A 16,184-nucleotide genomic window follows, 5' to 3' on the forward strand; every position below is an offset into this window, starting at 1 on the left:
TTTCTGAGAACACAGTTAAAGGAAAAAACAGAAGACAAACCTTTCATTTCTAACCTACTTGTGAGTGTGTATTTTTAGTTGTAACTTTTGTGATACAGTTAAATGTCTTAGGTTTGTTCTCTTTTTAAAGGAAAAGGCACTAGCTAAGACTGGACAGCGTTAGGGACTATTAGATGTAATGGTAATATTCCTTTCTTTATAACACAACAAAGAGGGATGGGACTAGTCTGCAGCTCAAGCTCACTTCTTAAGTCTATGTACACTGTAATCCACTCTTGCAGTTGCTCAGCAGGCAAAAAGTCAAAAGATTATGTTTTTTTTTCATTCAGGACTGTTGCTGAAGAACCCATCATCTTGCAGATTGATAGTCTAGGGATAGATTGGGATAGAATTCAATTGGGATAGAACCCAATTGAAGACTGATAATCTTCAATCCACCAGAAATCCACGTAGCAGCAGCCTTGTCCTGTCTCCCGATCATCTTCCCTACAGTCCCTTCCCCTCTTGGTACCTTTCATGTACTACATGCAATGATTTTGTGTCTTTAGGTTGCAAATACAACCAGGTGAACAGCCACTTCCATTGCATTCGAGAGGGCTGCCAGTTCTCCTTCCTGCTCAAGCACCAAATGACATCCCACGCCAGAAAGCACATGAGAAGGATGCTGGGGAAGAACTTTGATCGTGTTCCTACTCAGGTGACTCACTGGTTATTTAAGTTGTAGATCCGCATGTAGTGTTGGTGCCTTTGGTTGCTTGCTGCAGAACTACTTTAGTGCCAAGACACTCACACCCAAACTGTTAAGGACGTATGTCTGCATTGGGGGATGCAGCTGGGATATATGAGTTCACCCACGCTAGCTTTACCTACTTGGACTTCGACAATATGAGGAAAGATGACGAAGCATAGACATCAGAGCATTACTTAGTGCAAACAGCTTTTCCGTGTGAATTATGGAGAAAAAAATTGAGAAAGATAACACTAAAATACTCATCTTTACAACTGGCACTCCCTGCTTTCTCAATATACACCAATTGGCTTGTTAAAATTAAAGTGCTTAGGATATGGAAGAATTGAACGTGCTGGTTAAAGCAACATTTCCTGTTGCGCTTAAAGAATTATTTGCTCCTTCCACCTAGGATGGGAGAACTACCGGTCTCGAAATTTCCCTTCCCTTATTGATTTGGAGTTAGTTTGGGGCACCCTTTGTCCTCTCTCAGGAAGTAGCAGAGCGATGCAGTTGCTTCTTTTCTAACGCGTAACTGAGAGCAACTGACATCTGAGGTTTGCCTGTCTCGTGAATAAATTGAAGAGTTTCAACAGCAGCACTGAGCTGCTGCTCAGAATGGCAGCAGTCCTGCAACCTCCTGCTTGTTCTTCGTATTCCCTGGTTGCTTTAACTTCCGTTGACTTGGGAGATGAAACAAGCTAGCTTTATTTAAGTGATCTGACCCTAAGGACATCTCGTATATGAAAAACAAAAGGGGCCATTCTGTAGAAGCAAGATGGGAACGCTGTTTCACTCCACAACATGGGAATGGGAGGTCCCTATTAGTTATTAAGTACGGTCAATAAGTTAATTGTTCAACTGCTGTTGGATTGAATGGTTTCACAGATGTCAAGGAACCGGTGTTACTGCTGTGGTAGTTTTTGTTCTGAACATGAAAAACTTAGGTACAAGAATCAAACTTAGGAAATTTAACAGATTTGTGTGCAGTACTCAGCAGTACATGCTGAGTCTAGCCCTAAGAATTTTAGTACATGCTGAGCAGAAAATGCTAGTTTTGACCTCCATCTCCTTTCTCTGGCAATCCTATGTCACTTCAGCACTGGAGAAGTGGTAATCGTGGCCGGAACATACAGTGCTGTCTTACCCTATTGCTGTGCTCAGCCCATCGAGCAGTCCAACAAACAACAAAACAAGGATGAAACCACAAATCAGGGCACATGGCGGAGCTAACCAGATTGCTGTACTGCCACTGCCTTTCTGCATTTAAATGTACTAACTCCAGTTTCCCCGTTCCTTAGTCCTCAGTAGGCACTTAGTGATGTTTGGATATACGTTGCTTCTGGATACCTACCCACGTAACTCTCCAGAAGGCCAGGCCGGGCCAGGCCACAGCAGCTGTGTGTGAACACAGCCTACAGGCACGTCACTGGTTTCAGTCTCTGCTCCCCTGTTGCAATGTCTCAGCATGCAGCGTCCAAGACAGTCATGTCAGTAGTTGTATTTCCAGTCTCTAAATGCAGCAGGACCTACACGGTAAGGTAGTAATGCCAAGATTAACACCTCCTGTTTTTGAATGCATCAGAATCCACACACCAGGATCCTGGTGCCAAGATTAACACTCCCAGCCTCTGAACGCATCACAACTCACATACCAGGATACATGTGCCAAGTTTAGTGCTCTGAGCTCCCAGTGAAGGAAGATTCACGCTCCTAGCCACAGTGCCATGGCTTCCACTCACGAGCATGTTCCAGCTATCCCTCCTGAACTGTGGCAGTGAGAAATAAATGTGCAGACAGATGGTTTTGGTCTTGGCATCTTGCTTTTGGTGTGAAAGTCCCCGTCCTGTTTTCTTGCTGCAGGTTATTGGCCACACTCCAAGAAGTGAAAATCTCCCCCAGGTTGGCAGCATGGCACCCAGCCCAGCCTCATCAGGAACCCCAGCTTCCTTTCAGGGACCCCCAAGCATGATGGACACTGAAACAGATGAGTACATGGATTACACTGGCTGTAGCCCTGGGGGTATCTCCTCTGAATCTTCCAATATGGACCGCAGCTGCTCCAGCACTCCAGTGGGCAATGAAAGTACATCAGCAGGTAAGAGAGAAGGGAGGGTGTGTGGAATGGATCATCAGTTGCCTGCTCTCTTGGGAGATAAACTCATGAAAAGGGGCCAAAGGGCAACTGCACCTTAAAGCATAAACTGTACCAGCTTCACAATAGTGCCTCATACTAACCTAGTTCCCTTCACCATTTGTGAGAAGAGATCCATCAAAATGTGCATCTCAAGCATCCATGAACTAACAGTGTATCTTTTTTCCTCCCCTGAAGAGAGGTTTTTATCCTGTGTCTTGGAGTTGGATCTATTTTAATAACCGATTTAAAAAAAAAAAAAAAAAGTAGGTTGTGGGCCTGTTCTGTACTCGGCATTTCCCCTGATATCCTTTTGTATTTCCTCGTGCAGCATCTGAAGTCAGGCACTTTCCTATACTGTCGAGGTACAGAAAAACCAATAACAAATATTATATACACAGGGGAAAAAAACCTACCACATCTTGAGAAATCAACATATAAAAGCAGCTCACCAAGCTCCAATCCTCATGCAAAGACTCTTATTCCACTTTGTGCAGCGTTGCACAGAGGAAACCACCATCATCCCCTCTTTTTGGAAGTAAGTTTCTGCCATTGTTTCCTGTTTGCCAGGATAATGTGCAGCCATCTCCCCCTGCCCTGTATTACAGGGTTATCTTTTCAGTAGTCAGATATCTTTTATGAATTCTGTTATCATCTAGTGGTGATCCAGGGATCTCTTAGCTGTCCTTCCCAGGTTGAAGTGTTACACTCTAGATAGGCTGCCTCACTGAGTTTGCTTTAATTTTGTACACTTGTTCCTACTTTTCTTTGCTACACCAGTTAGATGAAGGTTATCATATCACACATCTAACCATATGTTGTATGAACACTGCTGGGTTATGACAGTGGTTGCCCCGTGGCATTAAAGCTCCTCCAGAGAGTTCTGGTGGGACAGTGGTTCCTGGCACTCTCTTCTTTGTCAGGACACCGTCTGGCCCAGGCACACTTCCTAGGACACGGCCCCCCACTGCTGTCCAGGTAGTGAGCAACTCCACCCACCCACAGCGTAAGACCACCCTTACAGCTATGAGCTGGTACAAGCTGGCACTATACAGATGAACAAGGACCAAACGAGCAGGAATTTCTGCATGAAAGCCTGTGGCTCTTCCCCCACGCCACTAAAGCCACCATACATTCTGCAGAGACAACCCTTCTCTTCCTGATGCTGTCAGTTCCTCACCTTCTGTTTCTTCTCTGTTACAGTTCTGTTTCATACATTTGTGAATGTATTTTCCATTTTCATCATATTGCTTCTGCTCTTGGGTTCTCATTTCAGTTCTTTTGTTTTTTGTTTTGTTTTGTTTTTATTTTGGTTTGGGTTTGTTGTTTTGGATTTTTTTTCCTTTTTTTTTTCTGCTTTTTTTTCTCTCCACATTCTCCAGGCTGCCTGGTTCCTCCTACTGCTACCGCTGCTGCTGATGATGCCACCCACAATGCACCACAACCTCAGCCACCATCTCTGCCTCCATCTTTCTCACAAGCCCTGCTTAGGTCTCCCCTTCCCACCCTCCCCTATCTTTTCTCTCCATCTTGTCTGTCATACTCTCTGCTCAGTGCCACTCTTGGATCCAGCAGAGGCATTGTCATGCCTGCCGCCAGCACCACTGGGTTTTCGCCCATCATTGCCACTCCAACTCCAGTAAAAAGTGACGTTCCCTTAGTTCAGGACGCAGCAGGTAACACTTCTTTGCTTTCTCTCTTAGTGTCCTGTGCCCATCTCCTTCCCTACTCACCCTGCCCACCTTTTTTTCTCTGCACCTTTGGGTCAGTACAAAAGCATACGTCACTCTGTGTCTTAACTGTATCCAAGGGCCCGTCCATGCCTACTCCTTTTGTCTGCTGACACAGTAACCACAGCTAAGAAGGGTAACCAAAACCACAGCAAATCACTGAGGGACATCTAGATACCTGAGAGCAATTTCCACCAATTCCAAACTATGGAATTCCAAATCTAACAAAATCCATAGTTTAAATGTACTTTCAGCCTCTTGATAACAGCAGGGTGGCCACAAAGCAAACTTTTGCTCATGTAGCATTAATGGGACTTGGAATTCTTGTTCCAATCTTCCAGGCCACCCAACCCAGTGCCTACCATAGTCTGCTGCCCACATCCCAGCAGGTAAATGTCTGACAAGGTACCCAGTTCCCATATTTTTATAGATCTTGTAAGCTTCACTGCTTCCTATCCATATACGAAGCCATAAAAAAAACTGAGGGCTGCTTTCCCGAGCACCAGAGTGAAGTACAGTCTGACACCACGGTGACATCATCAGACAGCTCAGGCTGTTTCTCACACTCACTGTTATTTACATCTGCTCTTACAGCTGCAGAAAATACATCTAGATTTTTAGTTTTAAGCTGCCATGTTTCCCATGTGTGACTAAGATCAGAGATGTCTCAGGCTGGAGATTCTCATTCCAGCTGGAAATGCTTTTTAGGGTGTGTCTCAGTTTTGGCTTCTTTTCCCAACTGCCAGCTCTTTTCTAGTTAATTAAAGGCGTATTTGTGCTTAAAGTTCACACTTAAGAGGATTCTGGCAGCCTACAAATGTCCCAGTCATTCTTCCTGCCAGTTTTAGTAATGTGCAAATCCAAGGTAAATGGTTGGGAGTATGGCTGGAGGACCAACTCCACTTGGAAGTTCACAGGTTTTTCTCGTGGGACTTGGCAGGAGAAGGATCTTTGCCCTGTCCAGAGGAGTGTATTTCAGTGAACAAAATTCACAAGAAACTGTATTTTTGCTGCTTTCTTTTTTTTTAAACTTACTTGCATGCAACCTGAAACATCTTAACCTTGTGCTGTGCTTTCCTCTAATGATATATTTTTACATTTCTTTTCTTTTTATCTTTGTATAGTTTCATGAATGTTTACATTATTAGTAGTTGAAAAGACAAGTTTATGGCATGCACTTACCATCGAGATTTGCTTGGGATTAAATCGGTTGAGGCTTGTAACCTTCAGTTGGGTGCTGGGGACTGAACGTTGTCTAGAGGCTTAAGGAGGAGAGCGTACCAGGTTATCGTCTCTTCTTCAGACCCGTGCTCTCAAACTTAGCCTGTATGAGAAAAGAAAATTGGTTTAACTAAAGTTCTAAGCACATCTGTTTGAACTGTTGTGAAAGCTGGGCAGATACACTGAGTTTAAAACAGGTAAAGTTTAAATTCTAGTTATTTTCCAAGTTTCCCATCCAGAGTCTTCCCCCTAAAACGGCTTATCCTGTATTCCTGTCCGCAGGCAGACGAGATGAGTGTTCTAACTAATGATAAAGGACTTGATGGTTTGGCTGTAATTTTTTTAAAAGAAGGAGTAAGGAGTTGATCTGAATAGCAGTGATTTGTCCAGGCAACTATGCACTTAGACTACTCGCCTGGAAGTGGAGAAAGAGATTTTACAATACCAGATGTTTGAGGGGGAGCAGAGAGTAATTGGTCACAGAGTCTATTGCTTAGAGCTCGCTAATTTAAAATCTATAGGGACAGAAAGTTACTCCTCCATTGGTAGCTGGTTAAATTAGCCTTAACATGTAGTTTCCACCAGCTACATGTCACTAAGATGGTCTCACCATGCATGCCCCAAGCTGGTGTCCTTATTTGCAGCAAAAGTGCCACGTAACGAATGGGTGTGGAAAAATCTTTTGTTCTTTGCTTCTCCTGCAACCCTGTGAATGATGCAGGAGATGAGGTTGCTGCTACCATTTCCATGGACTTGCATCTTTCAGTGCAGTGCCAGTTTGACTTCTGGAGGCTTCCTTCAACAATCACCACGTTCTCTTAAAAGGTTGTCATTTGAAGGGACATGTATGGCAAAAATAGCACTCATCGCTTTTAATACCTGCCAGAAAAAAAATAATTCTGCAACAGTCAAAGAGATGACTGTTTCTTCAGTCTTCTAGACAAGGATGCAAGCTGCTCTGGATTCTCAGGCCCCAGGGACTGCATGTCACAAATCATGCCTCTTTTTAAAAGGATGGCAGTTTCAGCATCAAGAGAAGCAAAAAAAAAAAAAAAAGTATGTTTTAGTTGCAAGCTATAATTTCCAATTACACTCACAATTCTGCACCTGGTGAGGAATTCTTGCCTACAACCTCATCTGTGCTGCATGTTGATACTGGAGATGGTCGTTTGATTCTGGAAATAGCAAGCAGAGAAGAAAAAGAAGTTAATAGATATAATGAGGTCGAGTCCTTGATGTCAGCTTGATCCTAGGGGACGTGAGCACTAGCCAGTTACGCTGGCCCTGTGAATGGAAGTGGAAGATAGATGAGGGCTCTTTATTTACTAGGGGCATCATGTGATTTTTGAGACCCAAGGGAAAGCTGTAGAACTGGTGTTTTCTCTCAGAGTCCACTGGCTAGTGATGATGAGAATTAGCCCCATTGAACATCTGTCCATCTGTCTTTCTAAGTGCACTCATCGTAATATGTAGGCTCATTAGAGTGAGGGATGTTGCAGTCTCCTGGCCAAAGTCCATCCTATTTCTATAAATTCCCCCCCTTGCAGTTTTAATCACGCATGGGATCTTCCTTCACTTCCTGCCCGCCCTTGGCAATTGTAGTGTATTAAAAGAGCCTGGATTGGGGAAAACAGCATACACGTACCAGTTTTTAGCATGTTTAAACTCTTTTACCACTTTAACCCCAGAAAACTACAGTAAAACACCTCAGTCCTTGGATTGGAACAAGCCAGTTCCTCTGTATTAAAGTCTGATTTGAGAAAAATGGGACCAGAGGTTAACTAAGCAGCAGGAGAAACTGCAAGAGTAGGCAAACAGAGCAGCAGCAGTTAGCATTTGAACAATATCATGTATACCAGAGCAGCAATTAAAGGCAAGGCTGGATACGCTGAAAACTGCGAAAGCGATGAGCAGCAGGGATCAGCCAGCCCACAGTCCCAGAGTCCAGGCTTACTTAGAGCGTGAGGGATGAGCTGCTGGGTGGGAACAGTTGCAGCATTGTGTCTTGGCAAATACAGAGCTTGCCAGGACGGTTAGGGGATGAAGCGAGACCTGACTGTCAGCAACACCACTCTTCGCTTTGTCTCCTCAGGGAATACCATCACTATGCCAACTGCCTCGGGGGCCAAAAAGCGTTTCTGGATTATTGAAGACATGTCCCCGTTTGGCAAGCGCCGCAAGACCGCATCCTCACGCAAGATGCTGGATGAAGGGATGATGCTGGAGGGATTTCGGCGCTATGACCTCTACGAAGACTGCAAGGACTCCAGCTGCCAATTCTCTCTCAAGGTTACCCACTACCACTGCACGCGGGAGAATTGTGGCTACAAGTTCTGTGGCCGTACCCACATGTATAAGCACGCCCAGCATCATGATCGTGTTGACAACCTGGTATTGGATGATTTCAAACGCTTCAAGTCTTCGCTGAGTTGCAACTTCCCAGACTGTCAGTTCTCTGGCAATAGCACACACTTCCACTGTCTGCGTTGTGGCTTCCGCTGCACTGACAGCACTAAGGTGACAGCCCACCGTAAGCACCACGGCAAGCAGGACGTCATCAGTGCTGCTGGCTTCTGCCAGTTCAGCTCAAGCGTGGACTGCGAGGTGCCTGACTGCAAGTACAAACTCAAGTGCTCCCACTTCCATTGCACCTACCCTGGCTGCAAACACACAGTGGTGGGCATGTCACAGATGGACTCGCACAAGCGCAAACACGAGAAGCAGGAGCGAGGGGAGCTTCCTGCCATCTCTCCTGGCCCGGAGGGCCTTGCCCACTCCACTCTCGAGTATGACATCCAGAACTCTTCCATCAACCTGGACAGTTCCCTCAACCTCAGCACTGACAACAACAGCTCCCTCTTCTTCCTGCAGAATGCGGCTGGCGTGGGCCTCAATGATTCCCTGGACCTCAGCAAGAAGCAGTCAGAAGTCACTGAAGGTCCGTCACCGAGCAGAGCCGGGACCGCACCTCAGGAGAGGGGGGCGGCAGCATCTGGCTCTGGTGATGTGGAGGATGAGGATGACTCTTCCCAAGAGGATGAAGAGGACGACGAGGAGGAGATGAACGAAGAAGAGGATGATGATGAAGAGGAAGAGGATGATGATGATGAGGAGGAGGATGATGAAGAAGAAGACCTGAACACAGATTCTGAAGAATCGCTGCCTGACCCTGAGGGCCTGGCCACTAAAGAAGATGGAGAACCAGAGGAGGCTGCTTCTTCCACAGACCATGGCGATGCTTCCAGGCCACAGGGCGAGCCGGCCCTTACTCCAGCCCCAACTCCTGCTCCAGCTCCAGCTGCTGCCCCAGCCTCTACCATTGCTCCAGCAGCTTCTCCTTAATCTTTGAGACAACAGCGGCAGTGGTTTGGTTTTGCTCTTACACAGAATTACTAAGAGGACCCCATATGAGGCAAGAACAAAGATTGGGACAGCAAGTGAAAAGCAAACTCCGTGCCACACACACACAAGAGAGAGAGAGAGGAAGGAAGGAAACCCATGCTCCTCCCACAGGCCCCGTAAGAGAGACAGGTTCGCAGCAGGACTGGTGCTGCATCGCTTCATTCTGCAGATCACAGAACACGGGGACAGGATGCAGCAAAAAATACCCTTTTATACGGACATGAACCTTGAGGGTACCAGCTGCTTTTCCTTGCTCCTTGCATGGTGCGTGGGGCCTGTGCCCGTCTGGGGACCCTTTGTTATGGGTGGGGCTCTATCCCCCCATTTTTCTTTCTGGGTTTTATTTTTCCATGTTTTCAGTTGTACGATATTAATAATAATCTCCACTTCTTGGAGGGGGGTGGGTGGGAACAACAGGTAATGAATTTTAGAAATATATATTTGTGTGTGTGTCTCTCTCTCTATATATATATAATGTACACACACACACACATATATAAAGTTCGAGGAATTGGTGTCACAAAGACAACTAGCTCAGCTTTTGCCAGTGGGAAGGAGGGGGTGAGGGGTGCGCGCTCTCTCTCTCCACCCCTCCCCCCTTCTTTCTCCAGCATTAAATGAATGGCATCAGACAGCAAGGGTGGGAGTGGGTATTTATTGTCACATAAATGAGGACGCATTAATGAATGAGCAGGGGTGGGAATGGGACACTCCTCTGTTCTTCCAGATCCTTTTTACTATTAATGATAATAATTTTGAATGATATTTATATTGTAAAACTTTCTCAGTCTACACTTTCTCGGTAGGACACCTCTCCTCATCCCTGCTGTTCTGCCTGTAGGGATTTAGCTGAAGTAACTTGGGAAGAACACAGCAGGCAGTTAAAGGGTCTGTCACACTGGAGGACTGGGGTTAATCTCCCATCCAGTTCCATCTCATCCCAACTCCCAGGTGCTTCCTCTCTGTTGAGGGTGAGGCGTTTTTGTGGTGCTTCAGTATCCCCATCTCAGGAGGTTGTGAGCTGACACTCTGTCCCACGGTGCAGCACAAGGAGCACCGTGCTCACAGAAGAGCGTCCTAGCCATTAAAGCAGCCTTGAAAATACTACTTGCTCTCTGACCCAAGCAGTCGTACGATGACAGGTATGTCCCCAGTCCCCAAGCCCTCGCCCCCAGCCTTTCACTGCAGATGGGCAGGTCTGTCTTTCTGCATGGACCGATACGGCTCTGTGGTGACTCCTGGGAGAGGGTGAAGGCACCACTGAAGAGGGAGGAGAAGGCAGGGAAACATTCAGGATCGCACTGCAGGATGTCCTGCTCGGACTGGGGGGTCTCTTTTGCTCAGCACTGGGGCGGGAGGGGGGACTACGCTGTTCTGCAGCACCTGTGTAGCTGTTGGCCTGGTCGTGGTTTTTGCAGCTACGAAACATGAGGCTGCTGCAGGCTACGCAGCACAGAGAACTCGAAGATGGGGGAGATGCTCGCTGAGGCCAGGATGTAGTCCAGCTAAGAATTAGTGCATTTCTGGGTCCACGCTGAGAAATTTTGCCAAGTAGGGCTAATAGCTTGGGCACTGCATACGCAAATGCAACTATACTGTGTTGAGACCTGCCACCTCCAGAAGCTTGGGCTTTCCCCTGGTTACAAGCTCTTCCCTGCTCTCTTTTCCTTGCCCAGTCTGGGAACACACACTACAGGATACTGGCCCGGACTCTGACAGGTGAGACAGGAGCTGTTTGACCCCAAATCCTCGCCTGAGTCTGAAAGAGAGGGCTTGTCTACACACACCTGGGCTCCAGAAGGACTAGCCGTATGACTTAATTCTGATAATAGTTATTTCAGTGCCAGTTTGTAAGTATACCAGCCTAGCAAAAGGTTCCTTGTGTCTGAAGTTTGTCGTTTTGTTGTGTTTTTTTTTTAAAAAAAAAACCTAATTATTTTTTCTAACATCATGCAGGCACCCCCTCCCCGCCCCCAACTCGGTGAGCACTTCAGCTCCAAGGGATCCCCATCATTTGTTTTCACCCTTAACAGATAAAGGCCTCAAGTTTAGGTTGCTTTTTTTTTTTTTTTTTTTTTTTAATTATTTCCCTAAGGAACTGGTGCAGATCAGGTCTGATTTATAAACAAGCAGCTCCGCTGTGTAAATGTAGGGACAGAATGTTCAGATAATGTTTCAAAAGGAAAGGCAAAAAAAAAAAAAGTTGTACAGTATTTTTCCTGTAAAGGTTATTACTATATATAGAACAAAAGAGAAACCACCAATGCCAGGGGGATGAGGGGGGGTCACCTGCCTTCTGGATAGCCCTTAGATATGGTTAATTGTGTGCAATTTTTTTTCTCTCTTTTTATTTTTTTCTTCAATGTAGTGTTTGTTTGTAGAGGGTGGCAGGGGAGGGGGGCCTTAATGCTACGGTTTGAGGCTGACTTCACACTCCTAGCACTGACCGGAGCTGCACGATTCCGAATTCTAACTTGAATTTTGTAGAAATGAAACAAATGAAAACAAAACAAATGAAATATTGTTATTACTAGTTTGTAGTATATTTAATTCTTTGGAGTTCTTTTCCTCTATCAGCTATTTGTGTGGCTTTTATTTTTATAGGGTTTTATTTTTTTTGTTTGTTTTTGTTTTGTTTGGTATATCCCCTGCCCTCAACCATGTGTTTTCTAGCACAGCTCAATTCTTGGAGATAATGAAGCTCATGTTCCTGGGGCAGAGTGAGGGAACGAGGCCCTGGAATTTCTAGAAATGGGATGGGGCAAAAAAGATTTTACTTTAATGGCATTTGCTGCAGGTTCTATACTTGTACATTTTTCCCATATTCAGCTACTTAGATAGGATGGTGATGGGCTCCAAGAGGAATCCTTGGATGTAACACAAGCCACGTCTTGCAAAAAGAGATGTGTTTATTTTGTACCACTGAAATCAACGTGATGTGTATCGGTGACTTTTGTGGGAGCAGGATGGAACGTACTGCCTTCAGTACAACATCCTCGAGGTTTACCTGGAACCTGCCTATGAGCGTTGTTGACCCTGAAGGCGAGGGGGGGTCTGGTTTCAGTGGCAGGGGGCTCACCCGGGCCACTTCTTTCCATTTGGGATAGACAGGCTGGTTCCCTGCTGTGAGGAGCTGGGAACCTGCACCGGGACGTAGTGGCTTTACCTCTCCCCTTTCATATCTCACCAGACTCCACTGGCTGAATCGCTGCACAACAGTGGGAGAAAGCAGAAGCGTGTGGAGAAAAGGGGGTAAAAGATCTGCCAGTGGCCCTGCTAACGCTGGCCCACTTTGGCTGGCACTGGACACAAGAGATCATCCCGGGAGGCAGCTTTAGGCAGGTGCAGCCAGTGCAACTGCACCAGGACAGGCGCAGGAACGGGGCCCTGTTTCACATGTCCTTCTCGTGTGGCTAAGCGTGCCGGAAGGGCCTGTGTTTATCTATGCACACCATTTTCTCCCCCCAGGCACCCTCCTTCTCCCTAACATCTCAGCCTTTCTCCCAGACTTGGGTCACCTCTTCTCTGGGAGCTGGCACAGGGAATGAGATTTGTTTCCTAAGAGGCTACTGCTGAATGTGACGCCCGTGCAGGGCCTGACCCCACAGATGGTCAGTCATCCTCAGAGGACAAGGGCCACTCTGCCCTTCCAGACAGGGCCACCCTGGCCCTAGCCCCAGAGCGTGTCTCCCTCAGCCTTCTCCAAGTCTTGTTTCTGTAAACCTATGTCTCTATTTGCAACAACAACAACAACAAGTCAAGAAAGTTAAACCTGTCTTTTTATTCTGCCATGTTAAGGCTTGCATTCAGCAAAACTCTTAAGCAGATGCGTTCTGAACGGGCACAGATTTAAGCCTGTGCTTAAGGGCTTTTCTGAACAAAGGCCTCAACAACACAGAGATCCCTATTACAGCGAGGTGTTTTTTTTTCACTTCACGGTATCATATCAGTAGGAGTGTTAATACAATACTATTGAAATATGTGCTTAAAAGAATGCGGAGAGAGAGATTCAGCTAACTGTATGAGGAGGGGGAAAGAGGAGAGAGGAAATGGAACTATTCTGTCCAAAACAAGATAAAAACCAAACAAAATAAACCTTGAGATGGACCCTCCTGATTCTGCTACCATTCACTGCTGAAGAGCAAAAAAATGAACTAAAATAAAAACTATTGACTAGATTGTTCATTCTAGCCACAAACTCAACTGGATTAAAGTCTGCGTGGAAGGAATTTTGTAAAGAAAAAAAAAAAATTAAAAAAAAATTTTCCAATGTAGCAAAAAAAAAAACTTTAAAAAACAAAAATGAAAAAAAAAAGACAAAGAGGGAGGATTCTAGCCTTTTGTAATATCCATATTGCACACTAGGACTATAAGCCATTGCTAGCTCATTTTGAATTTTAAATGTGTAATTTTTTTTGTTTTGTTGTTGTTTTTTTTTTCTTTCCGTGGGGGAGGGGGGGAAATAAATGCTTGAACCACCAATGCTCTTTTTAATGTTTTATAAATATGTATGTGTATATATATAAATATAAAAATAATATGTATGCACATATATATGTGTGTGTGTATATATCTATATGTATATACATATATATAGATATATAGATATATATATAGGTTTTGAGACAAAAATGCAGAAAGTGAAAAAAAAAACACCCTAAACAGGATGGTGTGCTCTGATTTACTTGAATCTGGTCTCTTCAGCACCTGCGTTATTAAGAACTGAATATTTTTCCACTTGAATTTAGTGCTATTAGAAATTTAATATATGTGTTTTATTTATTTGATTTTTTTTTTTGCATGACTGATGCAAGGTTTGACATTTTCACTCAATAAAAACTGGAAAAAAACCCCAAAGTTTTAAGTGATCAAGTTGTCTTCTTGATTGAGGAGTTGTTTTATTTTTTTAAGACCTAACAAGTCTTGGAGCAGTTCGGGTCTTTTAAAGCAGTGCAGTCCCAATAATGGCCCTGCACCCATTTTAACAGCCACTCTTTTAGCACCAGTACTAAGGTGAGAAGTACAATAGGAACAGCGTTCTCTTTATATGGACTCTGGCCTCCAGCTTTTTAAGCAGCCCTGTGGTTTTATTTGAAGTGCTCATGGAGGCCCCTGATAGAAGCAGTGCTTCCATTGCCATGACTTGCTGAACTGGGACCTGGCATTGGAGACGTGACTACTCACGTTTTGAGTTTTCCCTTCCTACTTGGCCTGCAAACTCTGGGTGGTGAGTTGGGAGCCATGGTGGAACCGTGCTTGCTGTAACCCACTTGAAACCTTACGATGAGATTCAAAGCCCACTGAATCAATAGATGTTCGACTGTCACCCTGACAAAACACACAAGGCGCATGAAAGAAACATTCTGTCTGCAGAGAAGGGATGGGGCTAATAAAACGCAATGTTGAAGCCACACACTTAGAACTTAGCAAGACCACAGAAGGCTGTATGCCATGCATCAGAGATCGTAAAGACAGCATTCCTTACCTGGCCACACCGTAGCTTTTTCCTGCAGCAGAAACTTGTATAAACCATGTGCTTGCAAAGTACAGCGATGCCATCTGGGATGAGAAAGCCTTTCAGGCAAAATGGTGTCCTGACAGCCACAGCGCGACACAACACTGCCGTGGTACAGCCGATCCAGCAGTCATGGGTGCTGACTGTAACGGAACAACGGATTAGATAAAACCACTGCACGCGCAATACAGCTTGTCCCCACCATTCTCCTAGCCAAGACTCGTGCCAGGCCTGGGCACTTCCACACCAGGGATGGGTCTAGGACAGGCTTTCATCACCGGCATCCCTGCTCTGCACGAGGCAAATGGGGACAGGCAGTAGATGCCATTTTACAAAGAAGCAAGCAAGCAAGTTACTTGGGGCGGGGGGGGGGGCGGGGGGGGGGGAGGAGAGCGGTGGAAGAGTGTGCATTCACAGCACTTCGTGTGCTCTAAAGCAATTGCTCTCGTGGTATTTGCCGGGTACAGCCATGGCTCCCAAGTACTCCCCCCCTCCGTGGCAGACCATTGCAGCGCACATCCTAGTGGTCCTTGTGGAAATCGCTATGTATATAAAGCTGTAGCTCTGCACAAGAGCTGCCTCTGCATTGACGCAGACCCCCCCACCTCCCACCCCCCTCCCCCCCCACCACCCCCCTCCCCCCCCATCCCTCCACCTGACCCAAAGTTATTTTTCCACTGGTGAGGCACGATTGCACACAGACCAGTGCACATCCAGCCGCTTTCCTGATACATGGCCAGGCTTGAGCGCCCTGGAAATGCAACTGGTTCTGCCCCAGTGGCAGGTGTTTGGGTGTCTGTGCATCCATCCCCTCGCAGCCTCCCATCACGGCCTCTGCAGCTCCTAGACACTGGCCCAGCACAAAACACTGCTCTGATGCCTGTCCTGCCAAAGTGCCTTTGAGGATGGGGGGAAGAGCAATGTCAAAGTTCTTGTTTTACCCAAAGAAAACCCCTTCTGTGGGTCTTCCCCTACCATCTCGGAGCAGCTGGGTCTTTGCGCCTCTCTGCCACCCGTCAGAGAACGCAGGAGCAGCAAAGCAGTGCCTGCCAAGCCTGATGCATTGGCAGCAGCTGCCTGCTTATTAGTAGAGCGGATTAGACTCCTCTCTCTTTCAAAGCCCCCTCGTTGCTCTGCTGCAGCTCCCAGCCATCCTGTTTTCAGATGTCATTATCTGAACACGCTCCTAATCCGACCTTGGAGCACAGAGGTTTGTTCTCACTGGAGCTCTGCCCACAGCACATGGGATATTTACATGACTCTGTTTGTGGGGAGGGGACATGAACGACACGACTCGCTGCTTGAAAGCTCTTGCTGGAACTTGCCTGCTGTCTGTGGAACTACACTTCATAAAAGAATGACTAAGTCATGGGAGAAGCTGCACGTTGAACAAATCAAAGCCTCACTATTGCATTCATTCCAAGCCCTCACAACCGGCGACGCTGCAGCTCTGCA

General features: G+C 46.1%; 1 protein-coding gene across 5 annotated transcripts in view; it reads left to right on the top strand.

The window, feature by feature from the left end:
* CASZ1 (castor zinc finger 1) overlaps window positions 1-14,062 on the top strand; it is a 209,094-nt gene extending 195,032 nt beyond the window's left edge. For 4 of the 5 annotated variants that reach the window (XM_063353813.1, XM_063353811.1, XM_063353812.1 and 1 more), the window contains 4 exons: window positions 549-697; window positions 2,591-2,825; window positions 4,244-4,537; window positions 7,905-14,062. In XM_063353813.1, coding sequence (XP_063209883.1) covers window positions 549-697; window positions 2,591-2,825; window positions 4,244-4,537; window positions 7,905-9,154 — 1,928 coding nt within the window. In that variant the 3' untranslated portion in view covers window positions 9,155-14,062. The remainder of the gene's footprint in view (window positions 1-548; window positions 698-2,590; window positions 2,826-4,243; window positions 4,538-7,904) is intronic. The other variant, XM_063353814.1, reaches the window with a different exon arrangement.
* Window positions 14,063-16,184: the final 2,122 nt, after the last annotated feature.

Source organism: Chroicocephalus ridibundus, chromosome 16 (assembly GCF_963924245.1).
Source record: "Chroicocephalus ridibundus chromosome 16, bChrRid1.1, whole genome shotgun sequence".
Lineage (NCBI taxonomy): Eukaryota > Metazoa > Chordata > Aves > Charadriiformes > Laridae > Chroicocephalus > Chroicocephalus ridibundus.